Raw genomic sequence first — 24,103 nt, forward strand, 5'->3', positions numbered from 1 at the left:
TTCACCTGTAAAGCAGGAGCAGGGTAGGCGGAGGGTTACCCTGGTGCAGGTGTGCTGCGGTCAGTTGAAGAATCCGCGCGAGTGTCTCTGTGAGTTTCCCATCACGTCGTAGCTACTCGGTGCTTGCTCGGAAGTTTAGGGGTTTTTTTCGCTGTAAAAAGAAGTTTTCTTCCCACGCACGATGGACGCTAATGTTTTTGTCACTTTTTATGGAATCAAACTCAAAGTAAGGTCAGTACTTCCACACTTTAAACGCTGCACGCTCATACTCTCTCCCGCACTCGATATATTATCTATTGTTGATCTGCACACAGCTGCTGTCACCAACGTCGCACTTGCTTACGTCACTGTCATGAGACATTCTCGCAAAAAAAATCACGGTTTTAGTAACGCAGTAACGCAGCGTTCCTACGGGAAAGTAACGGTAATCTAATTACCGATTTTGCAATAGTAATCCCTTACTTTACTCGTTACTTGAAAAAAGTAATCAGATTACAGTAACGCGTTACAAGTAACGCGTTACTGCCCATCTCTGCTTATAATTATAGAATATTCACAACATACTTCATACCGTGTACATTATAACATACCATAATAGACCCATTTCTGTAATATACTCACATATCTATATTATTGCTAATATATATTGTAATATATCTATATCACTAAAGCACTTCTGGATGGATGCAAACTGCATTTCGTTGCCCTGTACCTGTGCATGTGCAATGACAATAAAGTTGAATTCTAATTCTAATTCTAATTTAGACAAAAGTTAAAAAACACACACACACACAGTTGTTGCATCTTGTGTTTTTCCTGAGTCAACCTTTTCTCTTTACTCTTGTAAATCTAGAAGCTCTTATTGACTTTTCCAATCAATACCAGATCTTACAACATCAAATAAAGCATTTGAAGAAGCTGAGGTCAGACTTATGCTAGGCTCAGTCTACAAACTACAGATGTTTATATAATTTCTTGCTCCACACAGATGGTGAATTGACCAAGAAACACAACAAAGTACACAGATATCCATCCATCTCTTCGACTTAGCCTTTCCTGGGTCGAGCGGGGGGGCCCTATCCCAGCTGTCTAAAGGCAAGAGGCAGGGTACACCCTGGACAGGTTGCAGGGCTAGCACATAGACCAGTGGTTCTCAAAGTGTGTGGCAGGTGGGGCACAAGTTACCTGGCAGAAAAGTTATGTGGAACTAATGATTAACATCGGGATCACTTTCATGGCGGTACAAAGAAATTCGCAGCAGTTACATAAATAATATGCGCATCCGCTGAAAAGCTGCAGCCGTTTGTGTAAGTTGATAGTCGCAATAAAGAAGTGTACTGAAAACTGCGAATATGTGGTCAGGTCAAACCCAGAATTGGGGCAAAAAAAAGACCTGACCGCGTTTGCACTTTTCAGTACACTTCTTTATTGTGGCTGTCAACTTACACATGCAGCTGCAGCTTTTCAGCTACAGCCTACACACATCAACAACAACAGGACCTAGTTCAAGCCGGCAAGACGTGATTGGGGATGCCGCTCAGGTGCGTCCGCCTCCCCCACAGACCATGCCCCACCACAGCTCTGCAGTCAAAAACAGGCTCACTGCAGCCACTAAGTGAATAGTACTAAACTCACACTAAATTATATATACCCTTCATTTCTGTTCACAAGTTTCTGGATTTGTTTGTTTTTTTTAATAAAAAGTGTTTTAAGACTAAGACTGAACTGTATTTTTCCATGTTTGGCAATGTTCAAATTCTGTTTAACTGGTTGCTTTTTTGAAGAAGTGTTGCAGAGTAATGAAGTAGTGTAGTGACAAAAGTTACAAATAGTTGTTTGAAATGAAAGTTGTTTGTTTAAAGCAAAAATAACTGAAGGATTCATTGTGCAGCTAGGCTTTTCTTTCTTTCTTGTGTTTAGAGGGGGCGTGTCATGTGGGGAATGATGTAAAATGTTTGAGAACCACTGACATAGACAGCCATTCTGACTCACATTCACGCCATGGGCAATTTAAAGTTTCCAATTAACCTATCTCCACTATCTGCATGCCTTTGGACTATGGAAGGAAGCTAGAGTAGAACCCACGCAAACACATGCAAACTCCACACAGAAAGACCCCTGCTGATGGTGGAATTGAACTAAGTACCTTCTTGGTGGGAGGCAACAGTGAAAATCAAAACATTACTCCATTACTACCTGGGTGACGTCATTAGGAAGTATGTGCCAAGAACTAACTTCAGGAAACAAGAATATAAACAGACGATGGCATCTAAAGCCAGTTTTATTTTCAATCAGCTGAGTAATCACAAAGATATTGTTGGTCAAGTTCTTCAGTTATACTCCAAGGCAGTATATTTTTAATGAGTATAAAATATGCAGCAGTAACTGATTACAAATGAGACTTGTTTAACTGAATGTGATAGACCTTATCTATCCATCACAGGCTCATTAATATAAATATTCACTTAAACCTTCAGATAGCACAAATAATATTAAATAATTTGATACTTCTTCTCCCAAGGAATTATAGATCTGTCATGTGCTTGCGTTGATGGGATTTCAGATGATCCAGGCGTTTGAAGCTGAGGCCGCAAACAGTGCAGCAGTATGGTCTTTCCCCTGTGTGGGTACGCTGGTGAACCTTCAATATGTCTGCTCTTGTGAAGCTCTTGTCACACATGGTGCACCGATGAGGTTTTTCCTGTGTGTGAATTCTCTGGTGCAACTTAAGATTCCATAGACGGCTGAACTTATTCCCACATACTGTGCAGCAATATGGCTTGTCCCCTACTTGACCACATTTGTGTGCCTTTAGGTCAGAAAATGAAGGAAAACCTTTACCACAATGGCTGCAGAGGTGAACCCCTTGCCCTAAATGAGTCCTTTGGTGGACTTTAAGGTTACAAGCTTGAGTAAAGGTCTTTCCACACTGGTTGCAGGAGTATGGGGGCACTTGTCCAGTGCCTTTGTGTGTGTGTTTGTGAGCCTTGAGGGAAGCAGAATCCGGAAAGGACATGGAGCACTGGTTACAAGTGTATCTCCTTGCTCCTCTCACTGTTGCCTGAGGTTGCATCTGTTGTCCCACGTTTAAGGTATCGCTGTACGTATCTGAAGGCTCATACATATCCTCAGTGCTGTCTAGAGAAGGGCCAATACGAATACCCTGGCCGCGGAAGCTGAATCTACTACCTGAATCACTGGACACTTGTTCAGGGTACAAGACATTTGTGTCCTGCAGATACCCCTCCTCATTAATTAGTAAACAGCTGAACTCTCCACTTACATCAATGTTAGTCCTAGAGGGGGAACCTGAGGGTGAACCTTCCTGATCCTTTCTATTCCGCTGAGTGCCTGTTTGGTAAGTTTGATGATCAGCTCCTTCTGGTGTTACCACATCCTCATCATAATGGCCCACATAACTCAGATCTTTGCCCAGGTGCGATGGTGAATGTATCCCATCAAAATTACCCATGTCTATCATTCCAGTGTCTCCATATCCAGACTTGTCAATGCCATCTAAGTCTTCCATGCCGTACCTGTTTGGGAACAGAGGTTCAGTCGGTTCACCCGAGTGTCCATCATTGTTTGATTCTGTTCTCTGCTCAAATCCAGTTTCCCAATTTACTTGGCACTTTGGGATCTTTTGGTCATTAAAACATTTACTGGGTCCTGGAAGAGCTGACACATCTGCTTCTGAAACACGAGTAGTGAGAAAAAGTTAAAATAGCCTCACTGCATTCAATATACACCATACATTGTGTTGTCTCTATTTGTACAGCACTTGAAAAATTAACGAGAAATTAATTTGTTAAATTTTCTGCATGTACTTGCACAGAGACTTACCATCTAAGCTGATGTGCCACCCTTGCGACTCATCATTTTCTGGTTGGATCTGAAGAGCTTCTTCCTTGAACAGTCCAGTGCCTTGAATACCTGATGACTGGGGAAAAAAAGTGGAAAGGCAACATTAATCCATCAGGTTTTACCTTAGTTGCCTTAAGTAGAACCCTAACTTTGGCAAGCAGATCTAACGTAATGCTTAAGGGTTTTTCAAACAAAAAATAATTAAAATACTTAAAAATATTACATGGATGCTGTGTAATGTGCACAGTCAGTTCCCATACCCCCACAATTTTTAACAATATAAATGATTCAATTTTCATGGTGCATGGCTCACCAAGAGAACATTAGTGAACATGTCTCCCCCTCACCCCCCCCAAAAAAAAAAATAAATAAATAAATAAATAAAAATCACATTTCGTCAGTTTACCCATACCACAAATGTTTCCTTGGTTTATCACACTCCCTGCAGTGGCTCTATACCCCATAATATGAGACTAAGTGGCTTAAACACACATTTTATACACTTTTGTTTTGTAAATTTATAAAGCTGTATAATGTAATAAAACTATCATACCTGCGTTGCTTTTGTGGCACTTTGGCGCTCTATTTTTTCCTCTCCTTCCTTCTCATGGCTCAGTGTACATCCATCAGCTCCCTGGGAACTATTTATTTCTTCATGAAGCACAATCTCCTGTTTCAGGCTTTTCTCTGAAAATAATAGAATTTCAAAGATTTAGAAAACAAAATAAGGCAAAGGTCAGTTGACTTATATAATGTCAAGAAGATTGCCTCTGAGCTCTAGCAATCTTCTTTAAGCAGCAAAAAAGGAAACAATTTTTGGTGATTAGTAAAAATCATAATTAACAGTGGGTGATCAGAATCTCTTTATTTTCCCCAGTATGTTTAACTTAGGGTTACAAATCCAAAAGCCAAAAGGAGAAATATGTGAATATGTGGCTATGAACATAGTCAAAAGAAACATGATTATGTTTCTCTTAAAACCCACAAGAAATAGAATTATAGATTTCTTCTTTGGGGGAAGAGATGTAGCAGTATATTACAAAGTTGTACAGACAAAGTTCAAAGTATTTTAAATTAACTTTTTTCCGCATTCTGGTGCTTGATTTGAACTTAAGCACGTTGTCTTGACCATGTCTGCATGCCTAAATGCATGGAGTTGCTGCTATGTGATTGGCTCTATATTATTTGTGTTAATGAACAGCTGAACTGGAGTAACTAATGAAGCAGCCAGAAAGTGTTTATTCATTTGTGATCAAATTCTCCAACCTGGCTTCATAAGTACTAGTTACACAAGTAAGATATGCAGAAGTCAGGCACCACAGTGTGAGTAATGCAGATTAAAGAATATGTAATGCAAGTTTATGCACTGGAAGTACCTTTATTTCCAGGCAAAATTTTAAAACAACCACAAAGTGTTTAAAATGTATTCTGTGTATGCTGCATTTATACAGCTGTGGCCTGAGGTAGTGTAGTCCAACCCCAAATACTTAAATAATCACATTTCTTAAAATATTTGCAATATTTATACACCTAGTTTTGTTTGTAATGGAATTGTTAATGTAATGTTAATTCTAATGAAAGGTTAACTCTTCATTAGCCTTAAGAAAATAAATACAGGTAAAACATGGACGACTAACCCTAGAAAGACCCACCTGAGGTTCTGGGTTGGTTCTCACTGGATATCCCGACTTTTCCACAGTCAATGCATCTCCCTCTCCAGTCTCCCTCTCGTTCTTTGCGACGAGTCTCCGACCACTTCAGTCGTCTCTTTAAGGACTCAACCTGCTCCCGGCACCGCGTTACCTCTTCCAAAAAACTGTCCTCCACCAACCGGGTGATCTCATACATAGCAGCCTTGAACACCGTCTCCATGACGCCAGAAAGCTGTGACTGAAACGTTAGTATAGTCTCCGCCATTATAACTGCGCTGTGGCTTAAAGTCTTTTTAATAAACGGAAAAGGAGGAGAAAAAATGACTGGCAATTCAAAGCCTGTTGTTGTTGACTGGCTACAGCTAAAGTCGGTGTCTCTAAGGTAGATGTGTCCGTTTCTTACACGTGCTTTTTGTGTAGTTAATGATTTATGGATTGTATCGGTTGTCCGAGTTTACAGCTTGGTTGCTTTCATGAACCCTGCTGTTTAAACAAAGTGTCATGCTAACGTTAGCTGCAACTAGCTCGCTCCATTAGTTCTGATTTATGTTTAACGGATTCTGGACACTATTTAATTTGAAAAAAACATAAGCTCGCTTGAGATTTTTGACATAAATGATCGCATTCTTTACATATCGTGTATTTAGAACTCAGGCTTAGTAGAAAAAGTAATTCCGTAGCTTAGCTTTACTCTTGCGTTATGACATTTCTCCCGATTCCGTAAACAACGACACTTCCGGTATCTAAATACGGGTCGTCGATTGGAACAATTTTCATGCTACGGAAGAAAGAAAAGAGAACTGGTTCCAGTGGGAAACGTGCTTAAAGAGCACTAAATGACAAGGGTGGAGAAGTATTGTCATATTAGGATACTGTTCCATAAATAAACAGTTTCACATCCAAATTAAACCTTTTTGTTGCTTCAGTTAAATCCCATTTTGCATCTTAAAGTTCACCTCTTTCACTTATGAGACAGGAAGTGAAACGTGTTTTCTCCGTGTAACGTGTGTGCTTTTTGTGTCATTTTTTAGACAACAAGTAGATTAAAAAGATAACTGTTTTAGCATATGAGCACGTGTTATGTGGGGCACAACCAGCCCATGAAAGGGTTCAGTTTGGCTTGATGAAAGGCAAAATTTGAAAATTGCAGTGCAGTCATTAATAAATAATTTTATTAATGTCAAAACGAGCGATAGTAACTACAGAGATGGTTCCTTAAACTAGTCAAAGAGGACATGCAGAGGCTGTGTGTGACAGAAGAGGATGCTACAGATACGATGAGATGGAGTCTAAGTAATGACTTATTTGGAAAATATTCTTTACGATTTTAAAGATCAGTTCATTCACTTTTGGAGGAAGAGGAGTAAGTAAAAGTCGGTAAATCAATAAATAAAAGTAAATAAAAAAGCACATGGAATAAATTAAAGTTATGCATGAACTAAAACAAGTTCGACACCCCGGATATCTTAAAGTTCCGATTAATCCTCCAATCCAGACGGTGGCGGTAATGCTCTTAAAAGCTGTTTACCAACTGCGGTTAAAGCAAAATCGACGAACAAGAAAGCATAATCTCAGCTGCAACGAAAAGATTGAGGTCTCTTGGTGTTGTGTGGGATTATACGACGGTAGTAATAATAATTCGGCGCCGACAGATTTCCTAGTTTATTTTTTGTTCACTGACTGAACTTCTTCAAAAAGCAAAGTTTGGCTTGAAGTGAAACACCGGATGCTTGCGTAAGTCAGTCATCCAATGTGCGTCACACAAAGCAGAGATCGCGTCCGTCCGTCCGTCCATGTGAAGAAGCCATGTTGGCGGAGCTTCTGACGGCGTGCCTTTAAAAAAAACGCCAGAGTAAAGACACTCTTTCAGGTGGGCTCGTATCTGTATCCAGGAAGTACAGTACGACAAACAAGATGTCTTCGGACGATTTTCAGACGAAGTATGCCTCTTTCATGGAGAGCATGCTGAAGAGCGCTGTTGCAGAAACCACGAAACTTTACGAAACTATGGTTGACGAGCTGAAGGCAGAAATATGCAAAATCAAGAAGGAGAATGAGGACCTCAGAACAAAATGCAGCCAGTTTGAGAACGCGAAAAGCCAATCGGGCAGTTATCAAAGAGAAAAACAGCCTCTTCCTGGGCAAAGCAACGACTTCGAGAAATGCGACACAGCCGTGCAGTGTGGTGAGTTGCACAGCATGTTAGCCACCCCGAGCTAACTAATATTAAGTTATAACTGGCTTATGATGGTATGTGTTGTGTTTAGCTAACATTTTACGTGTATTCATGTTATCTGGAACACACTGAACATCATAGTTGTTAATGCTTGCTTCTCAGCATAGTCATCTTGAGCGTGGGATCCAAAATGGGAGGGAAACCATACTAGTTTCTCCATTTTTAGAGGACAGTGAACGTTGGTCCAAACTTCAAAAAATCGTCTCTTTATGGCTACATAAAGCTCAAAAACGTTTTACATATATATATATTTATAAGGAACTGAACAGATGCTCCATAATTATTCAAATGAAATCGAGCATTGGTATAACTGATTTGAGCTAAATTGACTGCTCCTTTACAGCTCAGACTCACCACTTCTATCTTTATATTGGTTTTTATCTATAAAATACAATTAGGATTAGCTAAAGGAAGCCAGAACCTCTTCTAAATTGGCCAATCAGTTCTTTATGCCCCCCCGAGTATATTTCTTTTTGTTCGTTCTGCTGTAGTTTACAGACCGTTACACATTACAAATTTTTTACGTCAGCATCCTGGTCGTGGACACCCATGTCACATGCAAACCTGTTTCTTATTCTGTTTGTAACTACGTTCACACTCAATGGTACTAAGGTTTTCCCACACAGGAAGCTGGTGAGGTGCGAATGAGGGGGCTGATAACGAACTGCAGTCTTCTAATGGCACTGGCATAGTGCCAGGCAAAACCACTAAGACGTGTATTTAAAAAAAAAATTTAACTGAACTGAAATCTTATCAATGTATAGCTTTATTCCACACTTGTATTTAGATATTGATAAGTTGTGTAATAATTCTGAAACAGAAACTAGAATACAAAGGTCCATAAACTTGTATCACAGATGTTTTTGTGTACTCTAATGTAGTGTTTAAAGAGCATTCAAAACATCAGAATGTTTTTTTCCTTTAGAGGAGATGATTAAGACGAAGTATTAACCAAACAATTGTTTAAGAGAATTGCTGCCTCTCTGTTGTTGTTAGAATGTTTTGCAGAAATTAGAACCCTTTCTCACTAGTAGCTACTCAATGTGACTCGACTCTACTCGGTTACTGACATTTTCTGTTATAATTGAGTTCCACCTAGTGTGCGTGGGGTCATTATAGCAGTGCGTCTGGAAGTCCCAGATTTGAATCTGCAACAACAGTATTAAGGTCTATACATAATGACTGTGTTGCGAAAAAAATAAATGAAACTATGAATGCAAACTTGTTTAGACACTTGTGTAGAAGGGCAATACAGATTAATGAACATTTTAATAAATGTAAATATGCCAGATTATACCATTGGGCTGATTTTCATCTGCAGACCCTCTGGCAGGTTGGAGTTAAACAAAAGTTAGTAAAAACATACAGAGACACTATTTACAGATCATGTGGCAAGGACAAAAACAGTGATCACATTATATTAGAACAAACAATGACAAGAAGAGGGGACACAGAGGACAGTATAGATGACAATAACGGAAACACATCAGTTATTAGGGCTGTGCGATATGACCAAAATCTCATATTCCGATATAAGAATTCTATCGTCCCGATAACGATATAAATCACAAAAATGTAACGTTTTCTGTCAATTCTATGGATCTCGGGCAGCTCGACTTGCGGGAAGTGTTTCCAGTTGCGCGTCATGTAGCTGGAGTCGAGTGTGTTTTAACCGATGCATGAAACGATACATTTTTAGTAGAGCTGGGCGATAGAACGATAACGATATGTATCGCGATATAACTTTTACTCGATAGAGAAATTAAGCTATCGCTATAGACCTCGCCGCTCTTGTCCTCTTAAAAAAAAAAAAAAGGTCAGCCAATCCAAATTAAGTAGCGCAGAGCCGAACCAATCACAGCCGCAGCGTCACGTCGCGTGACTTGTTACGTACAGCACAAGTGCCAAGCCGCACGTGTGTTTGTTTGGGAAGCAGCCAGCGGGTAATGGAGGAAATGAGTGTGCCGACTAGAAAAATCAACCGAGTGTGACCCGAAGAGAAAACAGATGATGGTTCCAACGCCGGAGAGATTGTCGAACGGAAGAGCCATAGAAGTTCCGTAGTGTGAAGGTATTTCGGCTATTTCAAGTCTGACAAAAAAACAGAGTAGCGTGCACTGTAAATTGTGCCGAAAGCAAGTCTGGAAATACAATAAACTGGTGCATGCATCACACTGTGCGCCACGTTATTGTTTCGGTGAAATGAATTTCTACAATACTGTTAATTCTACTTTCTGCGGTGTTTAAATGCTTACATATACACACAGTTACTGTCCGTCCACACATACGACTCTGTTCTGCTTCTATGCCCCAGCTTTGTTTACTTTTTCCCACCGAGGCTTCTAGACTTCTGATTGGCCAACATTTCTGCACGGTTAGGAATCTAGCGCCACCTGCTGCTTTGGCATGTTCATAGCAGCGTTTTCCTTCATTTCTGCCTTTAAGTGTGGACGGGATTATTTTTTAAAACGAAAACGGAAAATCTCTGTTTTCAAAAATACCCGTGTACGTGTGGACGTAGCCTCAGTCTCTGACTGGAAGCGCTAATTCGTCATTGGGCTTTTGTCAGACTAAAGTAACTGTTAAAACTGTTTGAAAAGCTAAGCTATACAACAAGGAGAGATTGAGAATTTCCTTTTAGTTCTCTGTTTATTTGATATTGACAAAAGTTAGTCAGTTTTGTCTGTTCTTCTGTAAAACAAACTAAGATTTATTTTTAGAATTCATATTTTGTTTCTAAGTGGAATTGACAATTTAGTCTGTTTCGTTTGTTCTATTTTGAATCTTAAACGCTTTAGCGGCTGCCTTTTGTGTAGTTTGCAATATTTGCCTTTATTTATCTGAAAAAGTCTCATGTTCCTTAAGTACATCTACCCTGTTGAACTTATTATGGGAAATAAATATTTAAATAAAAACAAGCTGCTGATTATTTCACATTTTACTTGTGAGCAACGGCACATTTAAATCTTACAAATATAGTTATTTGGCTTATATCGTGATAGATATCGTTATCGCCTGAAATGAAAAAAACATATCGTGATATGAAAAAATCTCATATCGCCCAGCTCTAATTTTTAGACATAAGTTGTAACGGCCGCTGTTTTCTTTGTGAGCATTTATTACACGGCGTGCTGCGGGGAAAAGCCTGTTCTAACGTTTGAGTCTAAGGTTTATTTTTTAGCACCTGGCGGCTCTTTTTTTACTTTTCATCCGTAAATAATCTGCTCGTTCACGTGATTCAGTTTATTTTGAAAAGTCTCAACAGGATCTTGAGCTTTATTGTGAAAGGTTTATGTGGAGCATAAACAAGCGGACACGCGATGGTGTTACCGTCGTTGTCGCTAACCACAACGCATAAAAACAGGCGCTTGTCCGCCCGTAGTGTGGTTATATAAAATATAAGAGAAAGATAGAACTTTAAGAAATTAATATAGCCACTACAGTGACCATCAAAACAATGAAAAATATTGCCGTAAACAGCTTATTTTGCGACACCACAAAACAAACGATAGCGTAAAATAAAACGATAGACGTTTTTATACTGTCATCCGATATATATCAGTTATATTGCACAAACTCCAGTATTGCACATGGCCTGACTGTCCTGATATTGCGCTGACCCATTACACTAATAGTTGGTTCCCTTTTTTTTTTTAAATACACTCTTTTTCGCGTCCAATATAAAGCATGATTATTAAACATGATCACATGTTTGTGTGTCCCTCATCCACCCTTTTAAGTGACTCTTAAAGATGGGGATACTTTTACTTTCCCTCACTGACAGTGGAAGGCTATTCCAGAAGCGCACTCCCTGATATGTGAAAAGGTGGTCTGTCTAAATGCCAATTCACAATCACCTCTAACAGTGGCTCGAGTCAGTCGAGACCCAGCAATACTGCTAGACTTTTGTTTAATACACTCACTCACTGGTGGAAGCGCCAGACGATGTATAACTTTGTATATTAGACAGGCAGATTTAAATAAATATAACGCGTTGCATTTTTGCAAAAGAATCATGCTCAAATAATGCACTGGTAAAAAAAAAAAAAAAAAAAAAAAAAAAAAAAGGAAAGAAAATGAAGTCGACATCAAGTTATGATGAGCTGGTCCTGATGCTTCTAAACAAGAGAAGAAAGAAATGGAGATTCTGGTTTCATCCAAATCTCAAGTAAAGGCCACATCAGGGATAATTTCATGGTTTCATTCCGGCGCTGAAGCCGTATCACGATAGCTTTCATACTGGCTCAGGAGGTCAGTGGGGCAGTTTGAGCTTGTTGGCAAACTTAGGACCACATTGACGAGGTAGGGAAATAATTTTACAGATTAACATTGACCCAATTGGCATCCCAGCATCTAGTTGTGTGTCTGAATTTTAAATGGTATTGTTCTACTATTATCATATTATTGTATATGCAGTACCAGTGCCTGTTTTTACCATCGAGTACAACATTAATGCAGTGGTTTGATTGGTCAGATCTGTTTATATGCTTCCAAAACACTGAAAGAGGTGTCACTGCCATCCTTTAGAACAAGCACAATGTAAGACTTCATATGTATTGGTGGTTGTTCATACTATTTGTCTTATAGTCCAATCGTGACTATATCTTAACTTTTTCCCATACTGTACCTTTGTCTACCTACAGAAGAGAAAGACTGTAATGTTACTTCTTTATTGTAACAAAAAAAACATGACGCAATTTAAAATAAAATAAAAAATACTGATTTAAACAGCAGATTAAAGTTATTGACTCTTGTTACCAACTCACTGGCAGTAATCATTTTTCTCAGACGGCACTTTCCCAGCTATGCACAGAACGTAGAGCGACTGTTGAGCAGCTGTGTCATACTTGGCTACCACATTGGGTTTGCGGTAAAGCCGCATAGCAGATCCATATATGAGCCTTAATTGAGATAGTACTGCACTTATTGTGCAATTTAACCTCCCCCCAAATTAATATTTTCTTGCCTTGCCATTGAGTTAATATGTCTGTTTATTAATGTTCTCCTTTGTTTACATTTGAACATTTCTTCAACTTGTACTGGGGATATATATATATATATATATATATAAAAGAAGTTGTTTTGTTTTTTTTGTTGTTTTTTTTGTTGTTTTTTTTTAAATCTCTGTATTTGTGGAATTGTTCCATACAGTATAGTTGTAGTATTTTCCTAAAGACTTACTAAGAAATAAATCATCTCTGATTTTTATAATGGTTTTATGTTAAACCTTTAAAGCCGGTAACTATTTTTAAATCACTAGAACCGGAACCACGTAAGCTAGCGCAATAATTACTTTTTGCATATGAAACCAGAGGAGTTGTACTTACATCTTATGCCATCAGCTTGTCCTAGGTCACGGTTTCCTTCCACATATAGCTTGAGTACAATCCTAATTGTACTCAATGATATGCAAGTCAATTTATAACTTTAATATGCTTTTCTTAGTAAAAAATAATACTTAAGCCAAAATTAAAATTTTATCCTTACTTAGGAGTAAAAACAAAGCTTGATAGGGTAAGACATAGGTGAGTTATGCAGACACCCACCAGTAGCCAGAACTTCAAAACACAGAGTAAAGCGGTCTTTTCAGTGGACCTGGCCTCTTGACAGTGGTCCGAGGTGTGCATTAGGGCTGCCACGATTTGTCGACTAGTCACGATTACGTCGACTATCAAAATCGTCGACGACTGATTTAATAGTCGACGCGTCGTTTGAAGCTTTGTAAGATCACAAAAGACGCAGGAATAAGTGGCAGGATTTAAGAGTGTAATAACGGACTGAAACAGAAGATGGCAGCATTCCATGTACAAGGATGTCAGCTACCGTTTAACCCCGAAGAAGAAGAAGAAGCAGCTGTGTCCCAGAATTCATAGCGCGGCCCAGCGCAGTTTCCAACAATGGTGGCAGCTAGTTAGTTTTAATGTTACTCTTATTATTCTTTCTGGGTCACAAAATAAACGTTTAACATATTTTCAGGCGAGAATGTAGTCAAAGTCAAGTCAAAGTCACCTTTATTGTCAATTCTGCCACATGTACAGGACATACAGAGAATAGAAACTACGTTACTCTCAATCCCTAGATAAAATAGCAAATGAACATTTAAATATAAGAGTGATTTAAAAAATGCAGGTAAAATAATTAAAAAGTAAAAATTTAAATAAATACAATACAATTTTACATATAACAAGAAAGCTATACAATATACAATGTAGCTGTGTAAACCTCAAATATCTGCTCAGTTTATCAGGACACCACATATTTTCAAAAGTGCTCCGACGTTTTCGGAGACATCTGTTACCCACTAGCTCGTTAGCGAGCCGGGGGCTAGGCTCACTAGCGCCGTGAGAACACCGGACTCCCCGCAAATCGTTTTCAAACCCACCGCCGTCTTTCGCTACTCAGGTTAGATATATATGAGTCACTTAGATAACTTAAAATGTTATTGTTTGGCTTTTTTTTTTTTAGTATTTTATTTGTTCCTGAGTAAATCAGTTTGTCTGAGATTAAAGTTATAGTTTTTACACAGCTGAATAAACGTCAAGCAGACAACTGATTATCAGAAGTGTGAGATGCTCCAGAATATACTCCAGTGTCCTGTTATATTTTAGATAGCAAGGAGTTTATTAAACTTCACCGAAACAATCTCCAAATTTCATTAAAATTTAATAAACTATCATCTTGTCTTTATTTTTAGTTAGCACAGACCTTAAACACTTAAAGCTGTAAGCTAATGATAGTTATATAAGAGCAGATGCTGGTGCAATAAGCTGTAGTTTTACGTCCAATGGATGATGATCTGATTAGTCGACTAATCGCAAAAATAATCAGTGACTAGTCGACTATCAAAATAATCGTTTGTGGCAGCCCTAGTGTGCATATATGTGCAATAGGGCTGCCACAAACGATTATTTTAATAGCCAACTAGTCACCGATTATTTTTGCAATTAGTCGACTAATCAGATCATGCGTCCATTGGACGTAACACGTACAGCGTATTGCACCAGCATGCATCTGCTTTTATATAACTATCATTAGCTTACAGCTTTAAGTGTTTAAGGTATGTGCTAACTAAAAATAAAGACAAGATGATAGTATATTCTCGAGCATCTGACACTTGATAATAACTGATAATCAGTTGTCTGCTTGACGTTTATTCAGCTGTGTAAAAACTATAGCTTTAATCTCAGCCAAACAGATTTGCTCAGGAACAAATAAAATACTGAAAAAAGCCAAGCAATAAAATATTTAAGGTATCTAAGTGACTTATATATCATGTTTAACCAGAGTAGCAAAAGTTCATGAATTTGGACACAACTATGATACTGGACACAGCTTCTTCTTCTTTGGGGTTTAACGGCAGCTGGCATCCTTGTACATGCAGTGCTGCCATCTTCTGTTTCAGTCTGTTATTACACTCTTAAATCCTACTACTTATTTCTGCGTCTTTTGGGATCTTACAAAGCTTCAAACGACGAGTCAACTATTAAATTAGTCGTCAACGATTTTGATAGTTGACGTAATTGTGACTAGTCGACTAATCATGGCAGCCCTAATGTGCACACAATTTTCTCCATAGTGAGCTCAAGACTTCAACTCCAGTGGAGTTGAAGAATACAGTAGCCACCTGGACTCCAGGTGGCTACTGTATTCTCTGTTCTCCAACCTTTGTGAGCATAGTATAGCAGCACTACCTCTATACCTGTTTCCACTTCTGGTTAGAGTGGCCTTGCAGCTGATCTCTAGAGAATTGCAAGGTCTGCCACTGCCAGCTCCAGTTCAAAGCGGTGACATTGCGGTCTTCACTTTTTTCTGCTGGTGCAATAAAACTAGTTCATTACTCCCCTGGAAATTGTCGCTGTACTCAACTCTCTTCTGAACTCTATTCTTGAACAATTAGTTATTCTGTTTTTTCTTTGTGTGTTTGCATGTTTCTCTTTACAGATATTGTCTCCTTCCGCACAGTGTTGGTCGAGCAATGTCAGCCACTGGGGCAGTCATCATTAAAAAACCAACAAATGTTACACGCTGGTGAGAGGTTTGGATATGGTTTGCAGGAGCAGGGAGGAAATTCTCAGATGACATTTATACTTGTCAAACAGGAGGTTTGTGTGTACCATAGCAGCATTAAAAAAAAATAAAATGTTCTGATTTTTTTGCACCTTCTCAAAACCTAAATTTTTGTCCTCCTCCTACAGGAATCATACAGTGATACTTCTCTACAGTCTGAGTTAAAAGAAGAGGAAGTTGAGTCAGCAGTGGCCTCTGAACAAGCCCTTAGTAATGTTTCAGGTGAGGAAATTAAACTGATGGTTTTGGAATAAAAAAAGAATTGTAAGAATTAAATAATGGCATTTTGAATTTGCTCATCAGCAAATGTATTATTTCCCAATTATCTTGTGATGGTCAAATGTGTTTAGTTAACTGAATGTCATAATCAACTGCTACTTCACTGAGATTCTGCCTCTGTTGTGTGAGAGAGCTGTTTGAAACCGTAGTGCAGGTCTTCCCCACCTGCTGCAGATTGTGTTAGAGCACAACAGCAACTGCCATCCTTAGCTACAGTTTAATTTTTGTGTATGTCTAGCCTGGAGATGAAACCTCATTTGGGAAGCAGCTTGACGACAACACTATAGCAGTCAGTAGGGAAAGTGCAAGGTAGAAAGGGTTGAGGCTAAATGGTTGGCAGAGTTTAAACATCCAAAATAATAGTGGAAGATTATTCACCAGTAAACAGGTTGTGTGTGCAGCATTTCCCAGTGGTAGTATATGAGTGCCAAATCAAAACAGGACTTAGCACATCTTTAAAAAAATAAAATAAACAGTTCCCTTTAAAATAATTGTATGGACCATGTAATGTTAAGGGGAAAAGGAAAAAATGTCTAACTAAAGTTTCATTGTTCCAGAGTTTTCTCTGCCTTAGTAACTTTTTCCTCTTATGTTTCTTCTGACATCTTTATCACTGTGGTGCCTAGGTTCTTTACATGTCTCTTTAAATGGAACTGAAAATGAAGGGATGCTTATTAACCAGGAAGATTCAACAGAAGAAACTACATCAGCTCGAAAAGATGAAGAGACCAAAATGGTCCGGGAGGTATCCTGTATGGGAGAGAGTAGCCGTTCAGAGGGAACGCAGAGCCAGACCACTGATTCAGAACATTCAATAGTTATTTCACTTGCTGCAATGACGGACAATATCAAAGAAGAGTCTGAAGTTGATCAGGAGACATCAGAAGTAGAGACACAGGTTCTTCAGCAATGTCAAAGAGATGGTGAAACAGTAGAAAATGAACAAACTGCTATTACTGTTAAGCCATCTGCACATGTGCACTGTGCAGATGAACAGTTAGGGGGGTCCATATTGGTCAACAAAGAAGTTATTTGTGAAGAATTAAAAAACAGCTTGGCAGAAGATGAAGCTACTTCCAAAACTAATGTGTCAGTACGGCGTAGAAGAGGACGGCCACCAAAGAAAATTAAACCAAAAGAAGCACTTGTGTCATCATCTTTTGATGCCTTAAAAGGCCAGGAACAGTTGAACACACCTTCAGAAATAGTTGACAAATCCACTGCAGTAGATGCAGTGAAGATTTCTGCTTTTGCCTCTCCAAGATCATCTGGGATTCAGTCGAAAGAGACTTCCTCTACTGCCAATCCATCTGTACAGGAGATGGCAAGCACTGATTTGAAAAACATGGACAATAGAAAGGCTGGTTCTCTGCCTGCTTCAGTTTTGTCTTTGAGTAGCAGTTCTTCTGAAAAGCCAGTAGACCCTGAAACTCAGCAGCTTCCCACGGGTGTAGAGAAAGAGGCAGTTGAGGCTCCATCCATTGAAGCTTTATCTGCAAAGAAAACATTGAACTCTCCTCCATTGGACTCACCACAACTGACACCCGGTCAGCACAAGGAACGTCGCACTTCTGCAACACTTCAGGATGCAATGCTGCTAGTTGAAGCAATGAATCAGTCAACAATAGGAAATATTATTCCGTCTTCCGAAAAAATTTCATCACCTATGACTCATTGTGCTCCCTGTGTGGATACCCTACAAACAGTGGACAAAATCCTAGCTAAACCACAGACACAGAATCTTACTGTAAAATCTCAGTTAAGTGTAGAGGCCAATGAAACCCTCAAAGCATTTGTTACACCACAACAACAGCAAGTTTTATCAAATGCTGCTACTCAAACTTTTGTCCTGCCATCTTCCCACCCCGTAGCACCCAGAAAACTGACTAAAATTAGGCCTAAAATAATAACTGTTGTGCCAAGAGTAGGACCATCTCACAATATAGCATCGTCTACAACAAAGCTTTCTTCTATAGAGTCGAGGACTACACACAATAATTTACTTGCAACTTCTGGAGTTGCAGGGTTGCCTCTGGAAACGCCTTCACTTTTCTGTCTTCCTCAACAAACAAATACTACCTCCATGACATTAGTCCCAGTTTCACAGTTGACTAAACCATCAGAAAATCAGCAAACAGGTGGTCCACCACACAAAAAAATAACAATCATAGTTCCAATACGGTTGGCAGCAGTGGCACCAAGTAAACATCCGCCACAGACAATAGTTGTGAAAGCAACGCAAGAGGCAGCAATGCCTCGTGATGTTCCTGTCACATTGACATCTACACAGTCGACTGCAGCTTCACAGGAGTTAAGTGTTTCAGCTTCCGATGACACAGCATTCTCTCAAAGTGAAAACACAACCGACAGCCCTGAATCTCCTGAACAAACTGCCTCTGTTTCTGAAGTGATAAGCACTCCTACAGAAACCAGTTTAGAACAGTCAGTTAAGATAATACCAGCATCACAGCCGACTGTTGATAGGAAGCTCACTCCTGTGGTCAGATTAACCAAACTTCCATTTTCAGTATCCCCCAACGAATCTGTTTTGGTATCGAAACTGCTTTTAAAGGGATTTTCTGAAGGTACTATGCAAGAGATGTCTTCAAAACCAGCAATCTCAGAGAAGCTAGATTCATCTTCAAGCAGTAGTTTAGATGTAACCGAAATGCTTAGTCCTGTGACTCTAAATACACCTCAGAAGTCAGAAGAGTCAAATAATCATGAGCGGGCTCAACTGTCATCTGAAACATTCACTGTCATGAGAGAGGCAACTGTCGGTGAAGATTTGCAGCCATCTACATCAGCCACATCTGTTGAACCCATTCCTAATATGGACAGCAGTGACGTACAGGAGAATGAATCTGCCATCATACAGCTTACCTCCATGTCCAGAGAGGCATCTGACCCTCACTTCCAGATGACTAAAGCACAGTTCTTGGCACAACTGGCAGTTTCACCGATCGTTCAAGATCCAGAAAAACAGGTAAATGCTATTCAGTACATGGGGCTCATAATTTCTGTGGTTACACATTGAAATTGATAGTCATCATGTTATGTTGTTGTTGTTGTGGGATTTTGTTATTGTTTTTTTTTAATTAGAACCCCTACAGAATGTGGTACCTATTTATTTATTTTTTGTTTCTTCTTTCCATTTTGATACAGGCCAACTCTGACTTTGCAAATGGTAAAGCTTCTTTGACGGAGAGAAGCTTACAGAAGAAAAGCTTACAGAAAAACTCCTTGGTCGTTCGGCTGCGAAGTCATCTGAAAACTCACTTGCAAGTTAAAAGAACTGAAAAAAGTCTGGAACAGAATTCAGAAAGTGAGACTACCACTCTCATCTCTAAGAAACTTGGAATAGAGAATGGCAGTCTTAACGATGAAAAGTCAACTAAGGAAACCAGTCCTGTTTGCCTTGGAAGGAGAGATGTGGTTAAAGATAATACAGCTCTAATTAATAATGCCCCATCTTCCATCAGTCCTGTAAGATCTGTACTGTGTAATGGTGGTGATTTACCCAAGATGATTGATAATGAGCCAACTTCTAAAAAGAGCAGGGCTAACAGTGATTCCACCACCATGACTCCTAAGGCGGACAGTACACATAGAGATGGTTTAGGCACAGATAATAAAAAATCCACATCTGTGAGTCCTAGAGAGGGTAATTTAAATGAAGAAATTGCTAGTCCTGAAATGACTTCAGTGACTCCTAGGAGGTCTTTGGGTAGGGATAGTCCTAGATATAAAAAATCCAGTTCTTTAAGTCCGAGGAGGTCGCCTTCAGGTAGAAAAGGTTCTTTGAGTTCTAGAAGTCCTAGCTCAACTAAAGAAAGTGGTAGCCCCAAAATGACTAACAATGATACAACCCCTATAAATGAAAAATCAAGTTCTGTAAGCCTTGTAATGTCAACCAGAGGAAGCACTAGTCCTAAAAAGACTGACTTGCCTTCTGTTAGTCCAAGAACACCTAGTTTGAGGCAGTCTGGCATCCGTAGGAGTTCACTTTTCAGCAAGGATGACTCAAGGACAAAAAGGATTAAAAGGGAATTAAGATCTTTTGGTATAACCACAGGTGGCGCTATTACTAGAAGAAATAAAGGTGAAACTTGTTCCCCAAGTGTCAAGTCCCCTACAATAGCTAAAAATTGCATCAGTCCTACAAGGACTGAGGAATCTACACCTGCTAAGAAGCCCAGACTAATCCAAGATGTTACTGGTCCTAAAAGGGGTTTTAAAGTTGTTAATGCTATGAAGTTAGCTAAAGCAGCAAAAGCTAAAAAAATTGCTTCAATGAAAAAGTCTAACAAATCTAAATTGGCAAAAAGTCTGTTATCAGAGAGTCGGACCAACTGTGGGGTTGGGAAAAAATGTCGAGCTAAAGTGTGGATACCTCCTGTCATGACAGAAAGTGAAATGGCTCCACCTGGGGAAAAGGAGTCGTCTTTGTTAAACGTAAAGACGGAGACGGGATCTGATAATCAAAACCCCAGAGGCTCCCCTGATTCACCCCAACCCAAATTTGTTACGTCACCAATTGTATCACCTCTACAGCCTTTGTCAGTCATAGGTAGGCATCTGCTAAGGAACCAGTGTGGGGAATGTGGTCGAATTCTTAGCAGCAGTGCTGCACTGGAAAGCCACGTTAGTCTTCATACGGGACACAGGCCCTTCTCATGCACATTCTGTGGGAAGAATTTCCCAGACTCCAAGAGCTTTAAACGCCACGGCCGGGTGCACCGTAATGGTCGGATACATATCTGCCAGCATTGCGGGAAGGGATTTGTCTACCGCTTTGGCCTTACAAAACACATACAAATGGTGCATGGCAGGATAAGACCTTTCATTTGCCAGATCTGCAAAAAAGGATTCTTCACAAAACGAGACGTAGAAGTACATATTAGGATCCACACTGGAGAGAAACCATTTCAGTGTACCCTCTGTGAAAGGAAATTCATAAGAAGAGTAGAACTGAATGTGCATTTGCGATGGCATAATGGAGAGAAAAGACACTGGTGTCCATTCTGTGGAAAAGGATTTTTAGACTACAATAACCTTAAAAGGCACAAATACACCCATACAGGGGAGAAACCACATGCCTGTCCACACTGTTCAAAGAAATTCACGCAGACGGGTCACCTAAAAAAACATGTTAAAAATGTACATGGTGGTCCGTGAGAGATGGACATGTAAGAAACCATGTTCACCTTGGAACAATGGTATGCTTTGAAATAGGAAATATACATTCTTGTAATTCAGAAAATGCATGCTGTGGAGCGGGTTTTTGTTTGTTTGGTTTTTATAATGGAATTTATATGCAAATGGAGAATTTACTTATTTTGCCTTTTTGAGATAATTATTTTGTATCTTTGTAGAATGGTTCGAGAGTTTGGGAATTTGTACTCATTTGCTGCTTTGTTGGAAATCCATCCGTCTTAAAGAACGGAAGCAACTTAACTAAAGCCAACAGACGAACATGCGTGCCACTTGGTACTGTTGAAAATAAAAACGATGCAATATAGACAGGCTAGACAAGTAAATCTCCCCAAAATCACAAATTGTACTTTAAAGTGATGCAACATAATGATTAGTGACAGTTGTTCTTTATACTAGCTACACTTTTGTTCCTCCTCACTTGCAAGCAGATGAGGAAACTTTCCAGAGTGTTGAACTTTATTTTTTTTTCTTTTTAAAATGTTCTGTATGGCACTGTGTGCTCTCTGCAAAGTAAAGTGTAATATAGATGGAGATTGAGGTTTTTCAGAAATATACATCTTTAAATTTAAGTTGGTTTGTCAGAATATGCAGGTATCCTTTTCTCATACTTTTTGATTCAGTAGGTGATGTCACAAGATGTGTGAGAGCATAACCCCAGTTTGGCATGGTATTTCTTCCCGAATGTTGTACCTGAGTTAGTTTAGGGAAAATTGTTAAGGTAAATTTGGCTTCAACTCAAGTAAGCCTTTGTGGCATACATAATGCTTTTGTTTTGGACATGGACTTTAGTGTCCTAGTGGCATTTTAAAGCTGTCATCTTTTTCTTTTCTCATTTTGTAATGAGTTCGCCATAATACACTTGCATTCGTTTTTAAATATTGTCAACTGAACACATTAAAAACAGATGTTTTGTTAGTTTTTTTTAATTGGTAATTTATTGATGTTGTTTTCATATATACAGTTACAAAAATTGAAGCACTTGCCTATCATTAAAAAAGAAGTATTTGATAATCTTTCCACAATAACTCTGGAAAGCACATCTTGTGACCAGTGTTGGAATTTGGATGTTGGATTTTGAAATATGCACTAAGGTTAAAACATGTCTTAATTAAATTGAGACTGAAAATACGATCTAATTTCCATTACCCATCTTTCAATTTCTGTCAGTATGCCACGTCATTACTGATGTCTAAATGGCAATGAAGTCTAATTGTATTACTTGCACAGTAATTAACCACCTCATTCAGGGAGGACTAAAAGTGAATCTTTTTTTATTTTTAAACATATTTTCATTCTGTTCAACATTGTGCTGTATTTAAAAAAAAAAAAAAAAAAAAGATGTCTTTACTTTGGTGTAAATGTCTAATTTTTCTCAGATATGTTTGAAAAGCTAACTTTCCCAAAAAATATCAAACACAATATTAACACATTCTTTTACAGCCCTAAACCTCATTGTACATACTGTGAATTTACATTGATTTGATTTTTGTCAAGTCAAGTTGCATAGTTTGTTTGTACTGGCTGTTAAAATGAAAGAAATGTAAATAAACATTTTGTTTATAAAATTATTTTGTGATCATTTAAAAATGTGTAGCACAAGTAATAGCTTTGCAGTCCTGGAGTTTAATGATGACTTTGACTTTATGCTGTATGGTTTCAAATCAACTAATGCAAACCAATATTCTCCAGTGGGGGTAATACGCAAAAGATCTTGCACTGTTTGTTCTTCACCTTATAAGTCCACACTGCACTCAGGGCCGTTTCTAGACAGGCATATATGAGGGGTAACTGTTTTTGTCAGGTAATTGGATTGCACTTTGTCAGGCCTCTACCCAAAGACCTGACCAACTTGGGTGTCCCAACTGAAGGCTGAGCTGCTGCTGGTCAAGCTTTTATGGTCACTAACGCGTGCGAAACCCCTGACCACGTTAAGGTGGCAATCCCTCAGGGGGAAAACAGAAAAGCAAAAAATAAAATAAAATATTCTAAAAACATGACATTTAACTTAATTGGATAGCCTATGTCGAATATATTTGAAACCAACAATAACACTTCACACTATTGCCAATATTAACAAAACTAAAAAGGGTGTGCCCAGTTATAAAAAAGAGAATTCACAAAGTCTTGAAAAATAAAACTTAAAAATAGAAATAAAAAATAAAATATCCATTCAGATCTTTAAAATCAACAACATAAAATCTGTCTTAATTGGAGGGCCTTATTCAAATACATTTCATGGAAACTCAAATTAACACAGAGACATTAAACGCACCTCATTGCCTGCTCTGCCAAACGGGAGAAAGTACGTTCTTTGCAGATGCACTTCGTCTCAGAGGTAGGTTAATAAATTGGATTTAACTTAACCATAATAATAACCACAATTTGAAGGCAATGGCAAGATGCGCGGCATGGATGTTTAGCTGGGGGAGGGGGAGTTCTCTGCCGAGTGCTGTGAGCCTGCGCACAAAGAGTGCACGGAGGCAAAGAGCGGATGAGACGTGAAACCTATCATTTAATTTGTGCCTTTTCTAGCGGATTATTCAGCTACTGTAGTAAATCTTGTCCATATTTAGTTTGTGGGTAATTTATTATTTTCTTTCTAAACTTCTAAAAGTTTGACTTAATGGGACATGACGTTTGTTTAAGGGGGGCATTGCCCCCTCTTGCGTATAGCCAGTAGGCCACCACTAATATTTCAGAAACCAAGAAAGTAGCATTATTTAGATGAAAAAGAAACACCACCAATCAGTAAATTTTGGAAGCCCATGTTTATTGTATTTATTTGGAC

At 38.8% G+C, this 24,103-nt stretch overlaps 2 protein-coding genes across 3 annotated transcripts; one reads left to right on the top strand and one right to left on the bottom strand.

Moving 5' to 3' along the window:
• Positions 1 to 2,279: 2,279 nt before the first annotated feature.
• Positions 2,280 to 6,281, bottom strand: LOC147328466 (uncharacterized). The gene is made up of 4 exons (XM_086296853.1): positions 5,517 to 6,281; positions 4,418 to 4,551; positions 3,844 to 3,940; positions 2,280 to 3,693 (listed from the first exon to the last, which is right to left on the bottom strand). Exons 1-4 carry the CDS (start codon positions 5,779 to 5,781, stop codon positions 2,525 to 2,527), a joined length of 1,665 nt encoding a protein of 554 aa, XP_086152979.1. The 5' UTR covers positions 5,782 to 6,281; the 3' UTR covers positions 2,280 to 2,524.
• LOC147328467 (uncharacterized) lies at positions 5,627 to 23,701 on the top strand. 2 transcript variants are annotated; one of them, XM_086296847.1, is made up of 5 exons: positions 5,627 to 5,898; positions 15,694 to 15,854; positions 15,948 to 16,041; positions 16,725 to 19,084; positions 19,264 to 23,700. In XM_086296847.1, the coding sequence occupies exons 2-5, from the start codon at positions 15,768 to 15,770 to the stop codon at positions 21,274 to 21,276; spliced, it is 4,554 nt and encodes a 1,517-aa protein (XP_086152973.1). In that variant the 5' UTR covers positions 5,627 to 5,898; positions 15,694 to 15,767; the 3' UTR covers positions 21,277 to 23,700. The 2 variants fall into 2 exon arrangements, with proteins under 2 accessions (XP_086152973.1, XP_086152972.1); XM_086296846.1 differs by lacking the exon at positions 5,627 to 5,898 and adding an exon at positions 7,027 to 7,701 and having other exon boundaries at positions 19,264 to 23,701.
• The last annotated feature ends 402 nt before the right edge of the window (positions 23,702 to 24,103 follow it).

The sequence above is a fragment of the Aulonocara sp. 'chitande type north' Nkhata Bay genome, linkage group LG6 (assembly GCF_057382095.1).
Source record: "Aulonocara sp. 'chitande type north' Nkhata Bay isolate Kocher_YH1m ecotype deep benthic linkage group LG6, A_spYH_male_GT1.1, whole genome shotgun sequence".
In the NCBI taxonomy this organism is placed as follows: Eukaryota; Metazoa; Chordata; class Actinopteri; order Cichliformes; family Cichlidae; genus Aulonocara; species Aulonocara sp. 'chitande type north' Nkhata Bay.